The 23,483-nt window shown below is 37.3% G+C and overlaps 1 protein-coding gene across 1 annotated transcript in view; it reads right to left on the bottom strand.

The window, feature by feature from the left end:
- mcu (mitochondrial calcium uniporter) overlaps positions 1 to 23,483 on the bottom strand; it is a 59,487-nt gene that overhangs the window by 21,378 nt on the left and 14,626 nt on the right. The window contains exon 3 of the mRNA XM_043255106.1: positions 14,595 to 14,708. Coding sequence (XP_043111041.1) covers positions 14,595 to 14,708 — 114 coding nt within the window. The remainder of the gene's footprint in view (positions 1 to 14,594; positions 14,709 to 23,483) is intronic.

Raw genomic sequence — 23,483 nt, 5'->3', positions numbered from 1 at the left:
CCGCTGCAGCACTTTGTAGTATTACTGCAGACACACGACCATCTGGGTGTTTCGCAACAACGGCCACACATAATTTACTGACTGGTGATCTTTATGAACACGTCCATTAGGAGTATGAGATGGGATACAGCCCACCCCCCCATCCCCCCAAGACACCAATCTCTCAAAAGTGTATGCATGTGCACAAACCCGCGAACATTTGGGCAACTGCCCATTGATTTCTGCTCTTAAATTTAGTTAATGATTTTACATTACTCTATTAGCCCTCACAGTCTTCTTTTTAATTAATTAAAGTCTTTCACACTTTGAGATGCACTAATATTATTACGGCAGAGCTTGAGAAGGACTCCTTTTTTGGTCTGAAAATGAAAGGTGACGCATCCTTAACAACGGCGAGATTTTTTATTTTTGAGGAATAGAATAAAATAGAATAGAATACTAATAATTATAATAACTGTGACATGTTTAATCGTACTTGGTGCCGAATTATGCCAAAAACAAAACACGTTTTGGATGCAATGAATCATTTGACAGCACAAATAAAAAAATAAATTAACACTTGTAGATAAAACTCACAAAGACAACGGACTGCGGATGAAAATTAGCCAGCGTTGGCTAAATCTGGTGCATTGCACATACTGAATGTATTATTAACGTGCATTGTCCCTGATTAAATAAACAATTAAACAAACAAACGTCACAGTTTTTGCAATATGATGTTGGAATTACAAGAAATACAGTTCTATCATGACGGCTCTTCGATTTTTGTTAGATGTTAGTTTTTTGTAATAGGTTTCCTGCTTCACAAATAAGACATAAAATAACCCGTAGCAGATCTATCAGGTGGAGCTAGGGATGTTGGAGGGTTTCGCTGCGAAATGCTTAAGTGAATGATATCCAGCAATTTAAAATGTAAAGCGGCAAGCTCATTGGCTGCGTAAGAAACATGAACCAATCAGCTTGTGCCGAGTGGTTTAACGCTGTGAATATCTTCTGTTACAAGAACCCATCTAGTGTTTCATGAAAGTAGCCACATTTGTGAAACTTTAAACAACTGTATATTAATTTAACAACTTAATAAACCTCTAAAAAATGGTTTAGAGCGCTATCAAATGTTTGATTTTTTTCCAGCCTTTAACGATTTAATTTTTCAATTCTGTGTTTTAGCATGACTATTTATTTGAAAGCATAACGACACGTTTTAGTTATTCTCACAAGAGTTAACAATTAAACTAATAATTTTAACTGGATTTAACATCACAATTAAAAACGCTCAATAAATATTGCATGATTATCCCTTAAAAATGAGATTTTATTCATTTTAGTAGTAGCCTATCACATACATACAGAACAATAGTAACGTAGGCTATTTCTGCCGCAATGAATTGAAGGTAAACCAAACTTTTATATTTGATGGGTTGCCATGTGCGTACGAGTACTCAAATGAAATGGTCTTGAAGTGACTCTTGGAGCAGCTCTGGAGATGTTATTAACGTCTGTCCTCTCAACTAAACGAGGACATAAACACGTGAACATCCCAAGATTCACAGCGTACTGCGTCTGCGCTATTCATTAACACAGACACGCTGAATTCATAGATACAATTTTTGCTGCTTAAAATGTACAACCCATAAATAAAGGATGTTAGATGTTAAATGCTGAAGTTTGCCTTATTATTTGTGGAAATGCGAGACTGGTCTGGTCACCATTAGCCAGAATCGGGTTTCCAAAGAGATCTACTCTGTTCGCTAATCCACAAATAGCATCCTCCCACCCAAACAGCACTTAACTGAGCTCAACAGAATTCACTTCAAACGTAATAAAAATACTTGGGTAGTACTACTTGTGAAATGATTTTTGTGCGTGTTCTGAATGATCTGATAATCACAAACTGTAAGAATCGCATGAATTGCTGGCTACATTTAGCACTTCAATGAAATGCTGCCTTTGCGATTAACATAAAAATCGCTAAATATTTCAAACTTCATAAAAATTCACAGGTTTTCTTCCGGTTAAAACAAAAAAAACAACACTACTGGACTGTTTGCAAAACAAGGTGATATAAAAAGAGAAGTGTAGCGTCTCGTTATGCTACATTACCACTTACAGGAAATAAACAGCTTGGAAAAAGCGACATTTTTAAAACGGCTGTCACGTTGCCGAGAGATACCAAGTTGTAGCCTTTCTGCTTCTGTTAGTTACTTCCCGACATTGGCAAGCGCAACCAAACCTGTTGTTTTTCCTCTGTGTGTGTGTAGAACAAAACCAGCTTAAATAAGTACTCAGGTTTTGGTCTTTTACAGGACTGGCTGTCAAAATCTGTACCTGCAACTGAGAACCACACACGGGTGAACAAGCACAATTACAATAAATCTGAGCAGAATGTACAGAACCAAATGACTAATAATTAAATGTTTCATCATAAACCCCCCCCCCATGGTTATTACAGTCATCTATCACAACTGTGGGAGTGACTCCTCCATTTAATTCACACATAGAACAATCATTTAGCAATCATTTAGCAGATTTAAACATATGCATGCATATGCATATAGCTCTACTCATTGTAAGTGCAGTCCTGTTGAACATGCCTAATATTCCTAGGGATGCACAGATATTGAAGTTCTGGCTGAAACTATTCCTACTAATTTGATGTCAATTATACAAATGTATTTGTGTGCAAAAATAGAAGTTAAACAGAAAATCTGTCTATTGAAAAACATTTGTTTTTACCTTTTATTAAGGTAACATGTATGTAGAAAGAAATGTCTATCTATCCATCTATCTATCTATCTATCTATCTGTCTATCTGTCTATCGTATGGCATAGCAGTATGTTTTGACCATTGTACTTAAATACTAATTATCTATAAGTATCAGGATTCAAATGATTGCGTAGAGTACATTCTTTAATTAATGCAAAAATGGGCGCCGAGCTGATATAATAAATAGCCTGAGTGCATATGCAGACAGATGGCGTGGTCGCCACCAGGCTCCAGAGCGGAGCGAGTAACCTCATCGCAGCACACAACCACGAAAACCTCACACATGACTCGCTGGAGAATCCTCTGTGACAGTTGCGAAAATATGAGCACAAAACCCCAGCCACTGACTCACTGGAGGATCCCGGGCTCCGCGTCCGTCCCTCACTGCAGAGCTGCGGCTGACTGTTCCTCTGCAGGAATGACGTGCGCCGGTGGAAACGCTGATGGCTTATGTATCTGAATGCTGGCGTCTCCAGGGTCATGGCAGAGTCTGCCGGGCTGGAGGCGCAGCTGGGCTGGGAGGGAGGGAATTGGCCCTTTCTTGCTTTGCTTGTGTCAAACTTTCCACTGTCTGTCTGTCTGCCCTCTCTCTGCGGCTCATGTCCTATATAGTACCGAGTGATACAGCAAAAAGTTCTCCAGAAAACAATTCTGAGCATTTCGACATTAGATAAATAATTTGGTGTTTATGTATAAGCCTTTTTCCGGAGAAAACTAATTTTAAAACAATTAAGACCAAGCATCCAATATAGTCAAGTAATGTTTACCGGAAAGAAGGAAAAATAGTATATATATATATATATATATATATATATATATATATATATATATATATATATATATATATATATATATATATATATATATATATAGTCAATCACAACATAAGATAAGCATTCAAGTTATTTTGGTCAGGACGAGATGTTAGACCTTTACAAAAAAAATTATTTTCTTTTTTTTTTTTTATTCAATTTATGAAGATGTTATAAAATCACTATATCCATAACTGTACATTAATGTTGTAATTGATGTGCATTTAATACAAATAAAAACAGATTTGTTATATAAAATGATATTCATTGACCAATACATTTGCTGCAAAAAAACAAAAACTCATAATTGCAACTTTGTGATAGAGTTCATCTGCATTTACCCATAAAACTTTTGTTCCAACTTAACTCGAATGCAACTTAATTCATAGAGATGAACTGAACTTATCCAATTGTAACTTGTAATCCAAATTGTAGCAAAAGTTAAATTAGTGACGCCAATAAAACATTGAATAGTTTGACAGACTTTAGGAAAACAATAAATAGATATAGTTGCTTAGTTCTATAAAATCGCATCCAAAATCAGGGTGAATACAACTTTAATATTTAATATAACCACCCAGCCATTAGACTTCAGAAGTTAAAAATGAGAGTCAGATATAACTTGATGAGCGTTTGTGGAGTTTTCCGGTATAGTCTCTTAATTCATTCCCTCAGCTGCACTAAAGGCAAGAGTCCGCAGTCATTTAAAGTTCATGTCACTGGGGTAATGGTGTCTGAGAATGGCTTAGATTAAATAAAACAACATGCATGCACTTCACTTCACTCGCACTCAAAAGCAGAACACTTTTAAATGCCACATTAAAGCCGTTACCCCTCAGTGGCTAGAGTCATTAACAGCAGAGCCACTTTGAACTCTCCAGCCAACATTCAAGAACACAATATCAATCAATCAATCGATCAATCAATCGAGATTGAACACAACGCATATTTCCAACAATGTTATGATTCCTGTACACTCTAAGCGCCACCTTAAAAATGCAGAAACGCATGCACTATTAAATTCTCATGCATAAAAGAAAAAACAAGAACACTGAATGTTTGCAACCAAAAAATGTTTTTTGGTAACTTTTCACTTGCACCGTATAGAAAGATTTCTCTTTGTTTTCTGCAGAACACAGAAATAAGTGGTACAGGTTTGTAACCACCCAGGGGTGAGTGAATGATTTTTTTGGTGATCCATCCCTTTAATTAAAAACAAATAAGATTTCACAAGCTGCTGGTGCGTCGCTTAACTACGGAAGACGCCGTGTTTGTGAAAGTTGCCATTTGTTATTTGAATATTGAATCCTAAAAACCTTTAGGGTAATAATTCGTCCTTATCGAAACGGTTGCAAATGTATTACTTATAGATAATACAATCCGTATGGTTTCCAATTAACATAATCGCGTAGAAACTAAACACAAGCTCCTTGGAGAGATGGAAACAATTAAAACAAATGATTCACTGAAGCGAATCAATGAACATGCACAGCCACATGGGTTTATAGAAACAATCAGTGATCGGTCCTTATGACAAATATTGTTTTTTTTTTTGCAAGCTCAATGAAACTAGGATCAAAGATTAAAGAGTCATGACCCATTCGTTATCCTGAGAGACAAGAGACAGAATCAATATTCGTCCAACCCTTCAGCTTCACTCGTTCACTGCAGAGATTTTGTACGGCTCAATGGGTGCAAATGGATTTACTGTGGATTGACAGGATTTATAGTTATCTATCCATCTATCTTATATATATATATGTAATAAAAAAGAACAAAAAAATTACTGTGCACTGTAACATTGCTAAAATGTGGTGCCATTAAAATCAAATCTTATCTCTTCAATTCACAGTTGCAGCCCATTTCTGTTAATGATGCCGTTCCTCTCCGGCACACACGCCTCCCAGGAGATCAGATAAAGATTTGAGCCTTAACCTAAGAGAAAGGCTCAATTCCAATAGAGTGTTCCCCTTAAGACAATCCGGACACTAAAAGTTTGTTCATGGAAATAATCATCATATACCTATGAAATAAGATGCTTACAACATTGCATTGGGATAGTTCAGCCAAAAATATAAATTTCACCCTCAATCCAAACCCGTTAAACCTTTGTTCATCCTGTTAACACAGACTAAGATATTTTTTTAAGGCATAACGTGAGCTCTGACCCTCTCATAGACAGCAACGGTCCTTATACGGAAAATAAAACTTTATTCAAAACTTCATTTTCCCGGTTGCTATAGAGCCATTTTGGAGAGTATTACTTACATAACATAAACAACATATGTATGCAGATACATCAACGCATAAACAACCTAACGCAACCTAACGCATGTATGTTAATACGCCGTTTGTTTACGTGTGTAAACTCTCCTAAATGGCGGTTTAATGTGCTTTTTGGTGTTTTTGTAGGTTAAGGTAAAAAGGAAAAAAAAAAAACATACTTTTTTGTTATTGTTTCTCTTCTAAGAGAAATATTCTTCTATATATACACACACACACACACACACACACACACATATATATATATACATACATACACATATACATATATATATATATATATACACATACACACATATATACTCATATATATACACATATATACTCATATATACTCATATATATACACACATATACTCATATATATACACACATATACTCATATATATACACATATACACATATACATACATATATACACACACACACACACGTAGTTAAAAGCTGAAAAAACAAACAAACAAAAAAAAAAAAAAACTATAGGTCATTTGCTCCATAAAACCTGTGTTTGTTCTGTCCAAACTAGGCTTACCAGTATGCATCATTAACTTCTTACCTATATAGACTGTTGGTAACGATGATGGTTTTCAGCAAACTTCACCCATCTGATGTCCAGCACAACATGATATCAGATTTCTATTTCAACATCAGCGAGGCCAGTTACATCTAATGTTTGCGTGCGTGTGTCATCGACCCGCGGGCTCTGATGGGTTTTCAGATCTCATGGGGCCGAAAACATTATCTTCCAGTTTTCCAGAGGGAAAATGAAAATCCCCAGGCAACTTTAGTATCACAGACATAGCCTAAAATACACAGTTTGCCTTCGCCACCACAAAATCATCTATTTACCTTTTATAGAGTGGTTTGAAATAATCAAACTAATCAAAGCCGAACAAAATTGTAGTCCTCTCTCACATTAAACGGGGATCAAGTATTTTAACATCAAAAAACACAAAAGTGATCATTTTCAGTGTTTGGATAAATGATTACTCATCAGCCTGTTGTGAAAAGGCATGATTTTCATTACAAAATGCACAGAAATATCAAATACAGCCCTCCACATGAGCGATGCCTCCACATACATTTTAATTAGGAAACAAAATGTCCTGTTAACTGGTTAGGATGACAAACTGGAATAATATGCGATTCTGTACCAAATCATTAAACAACAGAACCCAGATCGCAGGCAATCAGAAATGAGCCAGACCTCCTGCCCCTTGAAAAATGGGATCCTGGCTCTATGCTCAGGGAGGTCTGGCAGCTGGGATACACACTAAACACACACTCCGTTGTCATAACATCATAAAACCCTACGTGCACACTGTCTAGAGTTGACACTGCTGCTTACTTTGTTGCGGTCACGTTGCATCATGAGCTGATCCCTGAGGAACTGCACTACAATCATTTTCTGATTTCAGCAACTGTATCTTATTATAGTACATTATATATAACAAAGAGCCTATCTGCATTAAAAAGAGAAGAAAAAAAATCCAGGTGTTCTGCCTGGCAACAGTGTGCATGAAGGTTTGTAAGTACACGAGCTAAACTTTGCAAACTATCTATTTTATTTTATTCTTTAAAGAAAAATATCTGTATTTATAGGCTGCCGATACAAAAACGCGATACAAAAAAATCGAAATGGGTTCAAGCCACTGATGGATTGAGGGAAGTCTGAATGCAGTCAACTGTAAAAAAGGAACAGGGTATAAGCGGTCAGTTTGCGCATTGATATTTTGATTAAAAATATGACATTACAACATGCATTAATGAACTGTTTACAGTTAAAATTTTTAATTTTGACCATATCTTTACACCTAAACCTAACCTTGCTCATATGTAATGGCTAAAATCAGATTTAATGACAGATGAACGATTCTACATCTAAACCTACTCAATACCTAAACTTAACAGCTACTTTATTAAAATCAGGAGTTTATTTAGGCCAAAAGTCATAGTAAATGGTTTGTAAATACCAAGAACTGGAACTTAAAATAAAGTGAGACAGAATTGGGTTTAGACAAGGTTTTTAAAAACCCTTTTGTACATTGGAAATTTTCCATTGGTGCTGAAGGTTCTTTAAAGAAGCATAGCCGCCAAAAAAGAGCCATTATTTTCAAGTGTGTAGAGTAAATAATTTCATGCAAAACTTAACACAGAAGTTTTTGGTTCATTTCGAGTTGGATATGGCCAAAAAGCAATGGCCTGCAGTTCAGGAATTGAGTCAGACGGTAAAAATTATTAATCGCACCAACTATATTTCAGTCAGGGAGTGAGCTTTAGACCAGAAGAATAAGATTGATTTATGAGTCATTGACCAATTTATCAAAAAGAACAGGTTTGTGAGAGTCATTTGCTCTGGAACTGTACTACACTGGCTGTGCTTCATTCACTGAAAAAATCTAAATCAAAATCAACAGTCATTCACTCCTGAATTTAAGACTGCTTAGCAGGAAACGCAGTGTTTCAGAATGGTGCTTCAGCACACATAACAAGAAATGCATTTGTTAAAAATGCAAACGGAACCAAAGTATCATAAAAATCCTTGATTCCAATATTTATGAAGAAATGCAACAAGCCCTTGATGCCCAATCCAGAAAAATACAGTGACAGGCAGGATGCGATGCATCTTATTACACACTCCCACACTCCAAACGTCCTCGTATCACACGTTATTTAAGCAGAAGTGTCTCGGAGGAATTCAGGTCACCTTTAAACAACACTTTCTCCATGTGACATGTCTCAGACTAATCTAATTGAAGCAGATGCAGAAAATACCACAAGGAATTGGATTGTCTGCGTTCTCATTTCGCTCTGCTGTAGTAACTTGATTTTCTCCGTTCTACAGAACGCCGTTATTCAAGACAAGACGGGTTACACGGTTGGGCTGAGAGGGCAAAAAAAAAGAGACTATGTCTATGCCACCACAGAAGTGTTTATGAAAGGGAGGTTTACCCTAAAGTGCAGTTTTTTCGACTTCTAGGTGTCAGGTAACAGCTGACAACTCCATGAGAACAGGAGATATTTACATTACAAAACACATCCGTTAAAGACAGAACGGCAGTCTATTCTGTCAATATGCTGTCAATACAGATCAATATATTGAACAGTTGTGCAACTGTTGTGTAATGGAGCTCCTAAAAGGGCATGGTGGTGCCAAAAAGAAATAATTTAAAACGTATCTATATGTTATTGTAAATTGAAAAAAAAAAAAAAAAAAAAATGAATGTTGTAATTTTGAGTGGGAGGGAGAAATAAATATTAATAGAATTACTTTAAAATCAATTAAAAAAGTTAGCATTATGAAATTTCTACCAAAAATGTCAGTTCTTCACCACTCCCTACCTGATTAACTTTTCTTGCTTTCAATAAATCTTTCTTAACTGGCAGGGTTATGTATATAAGAAAAAGAACGAGAAGCCAACGGGAAGTTAAACAACCAACTCAGGTTGTTATTTTAGCCACGAAGTTGGCAAAGGTTCTGAATCCATAACAAAGCAGCGGAAGAAATTCAGCTTTAGTTGGTGTGCATTTTGCCGAAGGTCAGAATAAATGAGAAGCATCGAGGAAAAGCAATATACCGCAATTCCTATCCAAACCGGATTCAATTCCTTAGAGGACATCAAAATTACCTCAGATAATTTGATCCTGAGAGTTGTTTAAGGACAACACAGACGGATCTGGGGTTAAAATCCGTAAACAGGTCTGCCTGAAAATTAGTACCATCTGTATCTGGAGGACAGAAGTGACACCGCGGGTGAGTCCATCAGAAGGATCTTATTAAATGATGTTTTTGATAGGACGGCTTTCTGGATTCAAGGCACACGCTCATGAAGAAGTCTAACTCAGTCCAAGCAAGAATTGCTATTCTCTTATTAGGCAGAGCGACGGAGTGCCTGTCTGCAAGTATAAGAATGCTAATATTTGATTGTTGAAAGCAAACTGTCATAAAAAAATGCTTCACAGATTTGACTGAAGAGAGCAGCGACCTCGCTAAGCTCTACCTTTCTGATTCTTCTCCTCTACCGACAGGAACGAAAGCAAAAAAGCAGGAATGTGTGAATGCCTTGAATCAGAGCGAAATAAACTAGTCCATATGCATGTCCACTGATATTCAGTGTGGAACTAAAATCATCTAGATTTTTAAAAAAATAATCTACAGGAAGAATTACATCGTAGAACAATAAAAATATTTAATGTTCATAATACTTTATTAGCGTTATTAATAATCATAATAACCATTTATTTTACAAGTAATTTTTATACTTAAACTAAATAGGTACAAGTGTGTAAATATCGGCACACAAATCTAAAAATATAGATACTAGTATGCTAGGTTCCACGTCCAAAGAAGATATTAACTAAAAATCACAGGTGGATATAATAAATGTTATGAATGTCATTAAATGAAATCAAGACACAATGCTCACAATTCGTCACCATTTCAACGTCTCTAAATTTGGACAGCCCTGGTTTAGCATGTTTAACCCAACATTTAACCCAAACCATCCCTAGCTGACCAACTGCTGCATTGCCAAGATAACATTTCAGTGAAACTTAGTTTAAAAGAATACAGGACTTCCATTAACATTCATTAGAAAAGAGCAACTGCAAGACAGCGGAAAAGAAACACTCGCTAAGGTCCTGAATGATCAAGACAGTCGTGGCCAGCCTCAGCGAAAGGTCAATTTTCCTAATGCAGCACGCCAGCTATTGCTCCATCTTTCCCAGCTGTGTCGGTTAACCAATCCAGAATCCCTCTCAAAATGACACGCTGTTTGTTGTGGTAATTCCCGCTCTCTCTCTCTCCGTGTGTGTGTGTGCGTGTGTGAAAGAGAGAGAGATAAATCACGTCTATGAGAATAATGCTGAGCACAGCTCTCTCTCCCCCTCTCTGAGAGATAACCTGTCAGTGGAGGAAGAGAGCTGCAGTTCAGAGCAATCGATGCAGCGCCTGACCCTCAATACAGCAATGCAGCGTGAGAGAGAGAGACAGCAAGAGAGACAGACAGGGATGCGGAGAGAGAGACATGCAGCCTTGAAGAGATTTATTAATTAGGTTACACAGTGTAGCGGAACATGAAGTTTGTCAAAATATTGCCTAATCTTTTGATATTGTTTAATAGGCAAATACGCTGCGGAACAACCAAGTTTATACATTTGTACAAGCTCATTAAACCGTTTTTGCATGATATTACAGACTGGGCACATAAATCCACGACAGCTTTCATTTGAACAAACCCCCGAGTCTATCATCTACTGAAGTATAAACGCGGACCCTCTAGACATGCAAACTCTATTTCACGCATCGCCGTCCTGAAACATCTGAACTCAAACATGTGTTGCATGGTTGCGGTAAGAAGCACCCAAGCACTTCTGTAGTGGTGCTTCTACTTTGCTTTTTGTCTATCAATAATAACATATGCAAAAAGTAAATGTGATCTGGTTATCTGTTGTTCTCTTAAAATACAGATTAAAAGTTAAAAGCTCTCAACGAAGAGCCTTTAGCGTCAATGTACACTTTTTACATTGCACAAATTTTCGTTATATTGGAAAAAGTTTCTTCAGGTTCTCCAAACGTGAGGAACTATTCCAGCAGGCACACAACGTCACAAGACATTGAGAGTTAAATTTTGTTGGCGACCAAAAAAAAAACCCCAAAATTTAATTTGATGGCCAATACCGAAGCCAGCTGACATCGATATTGTTGTTGTGATATTGTATTGATACATGTTTTTACTTGTAGCCAACATCCAACATTAAGTAAACCCAAGTGCACCCAATTTTCAATTTTCCTACTTCAACCTGATATTATTTTGATGGATTTCACAGAAAACGTTTCCGAAACGTTTCCTCTGTTGCATTTTCCCTCAATAAATTCTTCATTTGTTGCTTATTAATAGTTAGTTGTTAAGTTTAAGTATTGTGTAGAATAAGGGATGTAGAATGGCATTAATATGTGCTTAATTAGAGCTAATAATCTAGTAATATGCACACTAATAGGTGTAACCGTAAAATAAAGTGTTACCCTAAAGACATCCCTCATAAAAAAAAAAAAAAAAAAAAAATGAAAAACTGCCACCGGTTAATCTGGTTAATCTGCATGCTTGTTTTAATCTTTCTTCTAAAGTAACCGAGGCCGAATGGTTGTTGTAACATTTATAAATAATCACATCATAGCTTAGCACGTTCCACGTCTTTTCCCATCCAATAAAATCTCAAAACACTTACTTACACTGTTTCCTTACTAGCCTTGCCATGAAACAAATGGCACATTCTCCAAATTAATCAGATTTTGTCCCAAAGCACTGAACGACAGGAGATTCTATTTTTGGGATGGTTTCTATTTCATCAACTCAGTGCGTTTTATACAGTACTGATATTATTCAATTTGTATCATTCACTAACATTAATAATGAAAGTGGCAACAGAGATCTTTTAAGATCTTGAAAATTAGGCGGGGGGAGGGTGGTCTGTTGCCATAAAGATTGCATCAGCCATTGATTTTAATAAATGTAAAATGCTGTGCTTTTTATTATTAATTTCAATTAATGTAATTATCCATTTCGTTGGAAGCGCATAACAGCGGTGCGCCTGCTGAGAGAGATCCCTTTAACTTTCTGGACAAAATATATATATATTTGTTGAAATGAAATTATGAAATATTCACAAACACGGATTAAAATCCGAGAGCAATGCTAAGCGCAAATCATGCCCTAGTCAATGCTCACATACGTTCAAGAAAAATGACAACGGATAATAGTTTCTGACATCCGGTTTCACTTGGAAATACAGATCATCTAACCGCCTTTAAGCAGTCCTACATCTTGCATGCTGCTGGACCTACTACTTTTTCCATATGCTCTTTCCTATCTGTAAAATCACACCCTCTGCAGCGGTAAGGACACAGTCAGAGAGAAAAAGGTGAAAGGAGAGAGAGCGAGCGCTTTCTCTCTACTACCCTAAAGAGGTTGATAATGTGCTATAATCTATTCCTTCATCAAATCCCTCAGGTATAGGAAAAAGGACGCCTCCATTTCACACTGAACACTTTGAAAACACGACTTTTCTAAAGGTCACAATGTTTTCTCCTGCCACTTTAATGATAAAAAAATGCTCACACACGGAATCATACTAATGCGCCAGTGAGAAGGCAAGCAAACACACACACACACACACACAACAGATATCATCCGATCATACATTTTTCATGTCATAGGCACTGGCAGAAAGAAGATATCCCCATCCTAACAGGGATGTTTTAACACCATGTGTGCGCCTCACTGGTTTTTGCAAACCTAACTAGCGTTTGCAGAAAAAGCCAATACTAATGTTTCTCCAAGTAGATTTGGCAGAATTGATCTCCTGTCAAAGGGAATTAGAACGAGCAGAAACCGGGATGAAATGATCATGCTTGGAACGCTGCTACAGGAGACATCAATTTGATTATGGAGGGATTGCTCATCAAAAAAACTAAATTGCACACAGCAACATTAAAAAGCTCCGGGGACTCAATTCATTAGAGATAAACACTCAAACCCTAAAATGAAAATTGCAGGTCAAGTCAATATGAGATGCGAACGCGCATCCAATTTTATAAATGTTTAAAATGAAGTTGATTGGGAATTGACAGGATTGTGAAACTAACAAGCTTGTTGATATTAAGCCTAAAAGTATACCTTGGTGTACGTTAAGGTATGCATACAGAGCACATGGCACAAAGTTTCACTATCAAAACACACAAAGTCCTATGTTTCTACTCATGTATGTGCTACTTGCGTTGTTTGCATGGTAAGAAAGAGATTTGAACTTCTATCCACACAGAGACAGATTTTTGAAGTGGATAAAACAGCTTTTTTTCACGATTTAATGTGAAAACAAACATGATGACATTTAGTCACGCAACATATGGTACCAATACATATCTAGGCTTATTATACCAATACTGTGCCTCACTTTCACATTCTTGGTGGAGAATGATCTTCACTCTCAGCGATCGATGAGATATTTCGCCATATAAAAGACTCCTGCCAGAGGAACAGAGTTTTATCTTTGTGTCAGTTCTGTCTGCATCATCGGTGAGCTCTTATGAGATTTTATATGCAAATGGATTGAGCTGCCCAACATTTCACCGTGGCTGAAAAAGTTCTAGAAAAGGCTGGGGTGGATAGAGAGCATTGCGAAATAAAAACGCCATTTTCAAATGTATCCCAGTTAATATAGGCAGTCTAAATGAGGTCAATTTTGCTTTCATGTCTGCGGAACGAATCAACAAAATGTTGACAAAAAAAATAAAAATAGTAGTTCTTTTTCAGCCCTCGTAATTTTGTTCATAAGAAAAAAAACTGAGAAATAATTAATGTTTTTAAAATGTATTTAAGTGTAGAATACAACACATGCAAATAAATATACAACGACTGCACGGAAAGGATGTGATGCGTCTATTATACAGAGCTGAACTATAAACTCCACCAATGAGTAGATGGTAGATGGAAATAGCTTTGACAAAATACAAAACCCTGGTTTGAAACGCGTCCTACTGGGCTGGGACACTCTCCGATGAAACATTTTTAAAACAAAAGTGTGCTTGATGTAAATTAATGGTGTCAGAGCAGGTCTGTTACGCCACAAACGTCTGAATGAGACCGTGAGGCCTTTGGGTTGGCATTTGGTATAGGGCTTAGCTTCGCACGGTAGCTCTGGTCGTGAATAAATCATGCTGTGTGTGAAACGCTCACCTGGGCTGTCAGAGTGGCACTGGGGTGGCAGAAGAGAGCAGACCTGGCACCTGTTCTCAGACCGTGTGCTCTCCTGACAGTCTGGTGGCCTCCGAGAGAGATGGACAGCGCCTCCTGCAGGAACGGAGGAAACACAGGATATCAGTGGGGCATTCAAGAACAAGGAATGATGTTCAAATAATGTTCCCTGGAGGTGGAAATGTATTAGGAGCTTCGAACATGAATGACAAAGTTGTATTTACATGTAGGAAATGGGACAGTTGAAGTAGAATGTTGGACGCATAGTACAGATATTATACAAGCCAATTGGTTTAATTTTACATGCTATATTTCAGTCATGTATATTAATTTAGCATAATTTTTTGGGGTTTGGTTTACCTATGTGCACTTGGAAGCAGCATTAGTGGCAATATCGACAACATCTACTGTATACCCCTAAATATACTTATAAACAATATCTCAAATACTTACAGCAGTGAAACGTTCACCACAGAAGCATGACACAAACCGAACCGTTACACCCCTACCAAATACAGCACTGAAACTTACCATCCTCCTTTTTATTTTACTCATCATATAGCAGCTGTTCCCTATCAAATTATGACTAGTTACACACACATTACAAATTAATTATGCAAAAGCTCAGAACTACAGACAGCCGCAGGTGGGTATGTCGCATCAAAGAGGCAGAAAGCAGCGGGGGACGGCGCGTGGATGCGAGGAAATACGTAGGCAAAGCGCGGCAAAGGTCGAGCGGGGGTCAAGGACTCAAATGTCTGCAAAGCTCTTATCTTCAGTTAATGCTCTCGACTTCTGCATTGAATCTCCCAGAGTAACAGATAAAAGGCGTCACGTCCATCACCTCAGGAACGAGAAGAAAGCGAGAGAGAGAAAATAACGGGCTAGTGTATGCAAAGCCAGAGATGAGATTTCACATCGTGTCGCCGAGGTTTAAACACAAAGCTGTGACAGGACAGTCAATGCGAGCGACTACATTATTTTGTTGAAGTGTCAGAGTCTCAGGCAAGAGTGAACCTCTTGGCCACTCAGCCATGACAGTGGCAATTAGCCCTGCCCTGAGTAGGCTGCGAGGATATCCCTCTTTCAAATCATCTCATCAAAACCTATTACTTTTGTGAGATCCACTTATAACGTTAGACAAGTTGTTTATTTCAGTCTCAACTGCTAGATAGCACATTTATAGTCCATTTATTGACCATCTGATGCATCCTGCACACAGAAAAAAGACAAACGCTCTCTCAGTCAGTCACTCTAATTTGATTGGTTGCCTTTGAGTAAGTTCCAAGAACAGATGCACAGTTTTAGTTTGCTTTGTTTAGTTTTTTTCCCCCTGTACCAGGCTGTCTTTCAGAGAAAGAATGACAGGGATTTAAATAATAGAATTACATTTTAGTATTTTTTAACAATCCTAAAATGCGCTGTGGCTCATCTTTTATGTGTAGAATTAGAGAATTTGACTTAAATCTTTAAAAAAAATACTTGTTTGTGGGATGACTAATAACCTTTATTGCATGTTTGAGTGAATTTGTGAGTTGTTCACTTAACTAGTTTATAAAAACACATTAAGTTTTATTATGTTTTTTTTTTTTTTTTATTGAAAACATAAGTTTGTTAATCCTTTTTCTCTACTGCAAGGATTCATTAAATTTATATTCTCAGACACCAGAGAGAGACACTACAAATAATCAGTTAAGAATACAATAATAACAACAATAATTATCATTACTATTAGAATTATTATGCATATAAGAATATAATAATAACAACAATAATAATATGCATTCATTTATTCAAATGCACTACTGCAGTATTTAGATACTTGATGCATTAAAATGGTAACACATGTAAATAACATATTGGCTAACCTCTGCACACTGCAATAGTTTAGTCTTCATTCATCTTTAATTTATTTATCTTTTTTAATTTCAGGTTATTTCATTAGAACAGTTGCAGCAAAGATAGAAGTGCTGGTTCTCAAACTTGTGTGAAAGCGCTTATGCGATATACATTGTCTCTGCTTGTATGTGACCCATTTTCTTCACTCAGCCCATTTTTCCTATTTAGTTGTATTTTTCTCATTCAGCCATCGTCAGCATCTAATAAACCCCCACAATTCCTACCGTTGACTCGAAGGTTTTTTTATGTTGTACAAAAGGTAATTGAGCATGTATATGCAGTGAATCCATTGAGTCAACCATTCAGATGAAGGAGGAGGTCTGCTGGAAAGCCAGTGTTGTGTTCAGCCGTGAGACTTCAATTAACCCAGTACACTGGCAGTAATTGTTTATGATGACCTGAGGTTAAAAGTGCATGCTTGGTGTGATTTCTTAATTGTACCCCAACGGATTCATATGCAAGAATATTAAAAAAAGACCAGCAGTACTGTTGAGAGGTTGGATTCGGGATAATAAAAATTCTCAAATGCAGAAAAGAAAAATGATCTTCCTTCGCATTGGTCTGGCAAAAACAGACAGCAGTTCTTCTTGTCAAATACAGATTTTCAAGCGAACTGACTAGGGATAAGCTCAACCTGAATTGACATGAAATATTTGCAAGGTCCTCAATACGCTTAACTTAATGACCCCCTCCCCCAAAAAATCAAAGCACCCTGACCTCTTTTAGTTGGTTTTGAGATCATTAACTATGCATGTGTGCCATTTGACATCTTAAAACTAAAATAAAACAAACAGGAAGCTCATGTTTTCACGTTTCGGGGCAACAGATTTTTTCCTGTCAGCAAACAAACGAACACGTGAACGTAACAGTTTTAGAGAACACATTCTCGTTATGAGATTCCCTATGAGGTTAAGTTCTGCTCTCGTTCAGAGATGAGTAACCGACTTAATATATGACCTGACATACAAACACGAGCAAGTGGTAATGAGGCCCCCCGTGATACACAAGCCCAGAGCACAGCACTTCTAAATACAGACACATGGCTGAGAGAAACAGAAGTAAGACGTAAATAAAGTCATGCACGCAAACTAAACACCCAGAAAGGCTTACAAGCCCACAGCACATGACACAGGAGACATATCGGTATGAAAGAGCTGTACTTTGCATTAGTTGCACTTAGTAAAGCAAGGTGTGAACAGGCCTCAGTATCTGGTAGATCACCATGTGGCAATTCTATAAAAATGTCAACCATGGCAAAAAAAAACAACTAAAATTTGAATAATACTAACATTTATATTTTCTACTTCAACAGAAAGATTAGACAATTCCTTATTCTATTTAGTTATTAATAAACATTTTACATTGCATACACTTTATTGCCAAAAGTATTGGATCGTCACCTTCCAATGACAGGGTTGATTACTGTAGTAGTACAAATCTTAATGTTAAAGCATATAAAGATATTATAGGCAACTGTGTGCTTCCAATTTGATAGTTTAACAGTTTGGGACAGGACCCTTTTCTATTCTAAGATGACAATGCCTCTGTATAAGGCAAGGTTAAAAAAAGAAATGATTGATTGGGTCAGTGTGGAAGAACTTGACTGGTCTGCATAAAGCCGACTCCTAATCCCAGCTGAACACCTCTGGTGTGACTTTAAATGCAGTCCTTGAGCCAAAAACTCATCACCAAACACCAATGACTTGTATATAAGGGTGCAGTCATTTTAGACACTTCCAAAACTGTTGCAATTTTTAAAAACATAAATTATGTTTCCATTTTTGTTTCAACAGTTTTGGAAGGGTCTAAACAAGTCAATGACTGTTTGGTGAGATATATATATACAAGTCATTGGTATATATATATATATATATATATATATATATATATATATATATATATATATATATATATATATATATATATATATATATAATATAAGTTTTTACTGAATCATAACTTTAATAATAATTTTTCTGTATTTACTTCATTTATTTTTGTTACTGCATGTTAAACTTTTATTAAAATTAAATCCGACAGACATCTTTCAACACTAAGTAGTTCATCCTATTATTTTATGTTCATGTTGGTTATTGTGTGTGTGTGTGTGAGTTGTTTGGAGAAAAGACTTCTCTCACATCCAGAGCAATCTTGCTGTAGACAGCTGCTGGAACAAAGAGTGCAAAAAATCAATTCCTGCTGCCTTCTGCATCAGTGTGAATGAGGGATAAAAGCAGCATTCACAGCTTGAGTGTAAATGTAATAATGAGAGGGGGGTTAGTGGGCAGGTATGTTTTGTTGGAATGATGAGAGGCCAACTCTAATCAAACACAAACAAAACACCTAAACAAGATAAAGTTAGGATTACTGGATAGCTAATCAGAGTTGGAGCAAACCTTGCAAGAAAGTGGATATTGAGGGCCAAAATTGCCCTGTCGACTAATGAGCTAACTAGCTGAATTAGCGGCGTTTTATTATAAAGAATTCAAGAGACTTTACTTCAAAGGGTTCTGCTGGTGTGGCTCTAGGAAAAGGTTTGGGAAACACTGCTATAGGTGTTTGGACATAGTCCTGGTTGGCGATAAAATGGACAAAAGGTCTAAAAGAATGGGGCTGAGCCTTTATCTTGAACCAGAGCATAATGACATGTGGGCCAGTATGCAAAACCTTAGCAGCCAACCACTTCTTGTTGACTCTTCATAACCTTTTTTGTCATCCTTTGAGAACACACCGATCAAGAAATCCTGTTAAGTCAGAAGCTGCATGGGTTTGTGCATAGCATGTTCCTAAGGCTTAAAATGACAAATCCATATAATAGTTATCAGAAATGTCACAAAACCGCAACTGCATATCATATGCATCAGGAGAAACTGGGACCTCCTATAACTGGCTGGGAAAACACAGGGAAGATGAGCTCTTAAATCTACAAACACACATTAGAGCATTTAGCATGGTCTTACTACTCAGTGAGAGACCCAAAGGCACATGAAAGGGGAGACATTACGGAAAGCAGAGGATGCTGGAGAATAGGTTACATTGAGTGGATAAAGATGATGCACTTTGTTGCATGAATCAGGCTCTTATACAATGCATTCCATGGATGCGAGTATGTGAGGGAGGGTTAGAGGAGGGCAGCTCAGTCAGGAGCAGAAAAATTGTGGGGCAGGCGTGAGCCCTTGTGCTGATTTGAAAATGAAAGGAATCCCTCCTAATGAGACAAAGGAAGTAAATACATTTCTCAAACCCTGTCTCTATGAGAATGTGTACTCAGTCATGCACACATACGCATTAAATTTCTCTATTCTAGACTTACATCAGGTGCACAACCTCTGCCAAGGACAAAACTGGGTAACTGAGGCAACCAGCAGACCTTTGTCAGGGTAGATGCCATGTTTAATTTGGACACTTCAGTCCCTCACAGAAACAGCTTGCTTTTAATGAATGTCAATGTCACCTAGTTGTGTACCTGAACATTTACTGTTTGTATCAATCAATCAATCATTTTTATTTATATAGTGCTTTTAACAACACGGGTTGCATCAAAGCACTGTAAAATCTGAAATGTAGGTTTGCTGAAAAGACAAAACTGACAATTTATCATGGAAAAAAAAGCATTTAAATCAAAAATTGTGAGAAGATTGGTGCCATATCCTCAAGGGACACTCACCAGCAGATTAGCTCCAACCTTAATTAAACACCACTGAACCAGCTATTCAAGGTCTTCAAAATTACTAGATCACTATCCTGCAGAGTTTAGCTCCAATCCTCTACAAACACCTAATCCTCTAATCAATGTCTTCAAGATCTCTCCAAAGTTACAGGCAGGTATGTTTGCTTAGGGTTGGATCTAAACTCTACAAGTTAGTGGCCCTCCTGGACTTAAGTTGCTCAGCCCTGCATTAGATACTTCCAGATAGTTGCGTTGAAACTAAACTCTGCTTAAAAATGGCTCTTCAGGAGAAAGACTGCACACCCCTGAAATAATATCTCAAGACTTGTGTTGTCCAGTTTTGCTCATGGTATATCATCTTCAAGCAGCACTTAGGTCCGACTGTAATTAAACATACCTGAACCCAGTAAGTCTTGGTTTCTGCAAATTTTCAATTTGAATTACTGATGTCAAACTTTGCATGAAGGTAGCCCTCCAGGAGCAAGTTTGGACACCTCTGCTCAAGACAGTGTAACATACTGAACAGCACATGCTTTTAACCCAAACAAGCAATGTAGGTGTTAGTGGTGCAATAAGGTGCAATGTGTGACAGACTGCCAAAACCTCAAGAATCTGTTAGAGAACCACCTACTTTTAAACGATCTGTTTGACCAAGAGATAAAGCCACAGTTTTTGTTTTGATTTATTGCTGTTTAAAAGAGTTTTATCGGAAATACTTTATTCTAGAGGAAAAGGCCAACTTAAAAAAGAAGTTTTTACATAGAAACTCTAATAGTTTCACAGCAGTCAAGGCAACTTTATTTCCAGATGGACTGGTGCGCCCCAGTGGCTGTAAAATGCCAATAATATGGACGAACTATCAGTTCATAAATGTACAGTCCAAGACTGAAAATAAGTTTATATACTAGGATATTTTGGGGGGGGTGTTGGGGGGCATACATTCTGAAAGAGTGATAGAGATATATAGACCCAGAATTCAATACCCCCAGCCAATAGTAGAAAAACCCAGCACTCAGCAGGCTCAATAACAGTGAGGTAAGTAATCTCTTAAACGGACTGCCCATGAGCAAACAAATAGGAATTACTTTCCGTAACATGGCAGCCCTACAAAGAGACACAGAGATTGCAGGAGTGCCCATTCTAGTCGCTAATAAATGTAGCGGAATGATATCAAAACCAGATTGCTATTCATATTTACAACCGTTGTTCACATAAAAATTGGAAAATGGGCATATGCTGGGGAGCGACTGCCACTAAAAGTTAAACAAAAGCCAGCGAGAACCCTGTAAACCTGAGAGGTCCTCACAATGTCAAGCGATTACAAGGGACTTTACTGCACTTGAAAACGATGCCTCCGTTCATTGTGGCAAATTACCTTTGACTCCTTCTCCCTTGGCCTTTCTCTTGATTTACGTTTTCCTGACTGTTTTCCTGACATTTTCAAAGTATGCCCTTTTGCTGGGAAAAACAAGAAAAAAATTGATATTGTTTGGGTAAGTCTGGCTCCCTTTGCAACTTTCGCCCCTTCACAAAGCATGTCACATGGAAAAGGAACTCACTGTGAATATAAGGCGAAATGTTGATGATGTAGATGTGTGGAGGTGAGATGGACAGACAGACATACGGAAGAAAGAGCGGACAAAGGCAGATGGCGGAGAGAGTGTCGGTAAACTGTCTGACAGCAAAGAGCGGCTCTGCTGTATGCTAAATGGGGAATTAGACAGTCGCCCCCCGAGAGCCTCTTTACCATCTCATTTTCATTCACCCTCTCTCATGCACATCTATTAGCAGATCTTTCTCAAGACTCAAGTTGTTTCTCCACAAGAACATATCCTGCTGTTAGCTGCTTCAGTATATATATATATATTACTTAATTATATACCACTTTTAACAATACAGATTATGTCAAAGCACTGAACAATATTAAATAGGAAAATAGAATGATAGTAATGTATAATGACAAGATTAAACACTTAATTTTCTATTAAATGCAGAGACTGTCTGTGTAATCAAATTGACAACAATCGCTAGAAATTAAATGTCCCCAACTAAGCAAGCCGGAGGCGACAGCGGCAAGGAACTAAAACCACATTTGTCACAGAATGGAGAAAAAAAATTATTTTCTTTGGATTGTGTTACAAGCTGTGCATAGATAAGATCCCTAAAATTGCAAAGATTAAAAGTGTCAAACCCAAAAAGATATTCTTTATAAAAGATAAGCCCACTAAAACGCCTCGTTTAAACGTATCCCCGCGTCTACGTCATTGTGTGGGAAGATTAGATCACACATTTAATATTTGCGTAAAGAAAGAAGGTGGAACTATTATTTTCACTGTTGTGTTGTTGCTGCCGCCATTTTCTAGAGACGCTGTGCGTCACATAAAAAAATGAAACTGCTTTGTTTGGGGTTAATTTGTAAATCTGTGGTTAAGTTGTATTTACAACACTGTGCCAGAACAGTTCAACACAAATATTCAAATGTGTTCAGCGCATATAGAGAACTAGTTCCTGAACCTGATGGAGTAGGCTACACTGGCTGTGGACAAATACTATAAAGTGGGGGGATTCCAACTTTGCAAGTACAATCCGGCGCTTCCGACTCAGAATCTGTAAGTAAATTTTAAGAATCTTCTACTTTCTATTCAAACACGAGTTGAGCAGTTTGTGGTTTCTCCAAAAATGCAGACATGATGTTACCTACGCAGCGCACGAAATGCAATACGTAAAAAGACTAAGTCATTATAATCAGTAGTTCTCCCACTGGACGCAACGCATGCTTTGTTTGTAATGTTTTATTGTTTTTGTGCCCGGCCTGACATTATGGTAAGGGGCATCACATTTCTGACCATATAATTTAAGCTTGTGAAAACAGCCTAAACTTAGCGGTCACTGACAACCCCCCGTAAGGAGTGTGAGTGGTTGAATAGCGGAGTTTTCCAAATAGAGGAGAGGTCTTTTTATGACACCTATTTTGTTCATTAAAGTCTGTTATTAGTCCTGTACTGCAAAAAGCTCTGATTGTATTAATGGTCTCTGGATAGTACCTAGCACTCTGGACTTGACAGAGAAGCCAACCCACTTTTTTATTTGAGACTTACCCACAAAGATCAGATACTCCATTGGCTGAGCAATAATATTATGCAAATTATGCAAAAAGAAACCAAAAAAAAAACAGGATAAACATTAAGAACGTTGTTTATAAGTGACAGCAAAACATGTTTTACCTAGTACCTCCTTTACAAACCACATGGTTAAAAGATCTAATTCATAGTTACCGTCTTCTTTCCCTAAAAGTTGATTCA

Source organism: Puntigrus tetrazona, chromosome 13 (assembly GCF_018831695.1).
Source record: "Puntigrus tetrazona isolate hp1 chromosome 13, ASM1883169v1, whole genome shotgun sequence".
NCBI classification, from domain to species: Eukaryota; Metazoa; Chordata; class Actinopteri; order Cypriniformes; family Cyprinidae; genus Puntigrus; species Puntigrus tetrazona.
This window is presented reverse-complemented; position numbering and strand designations above follow the sequence as displayed.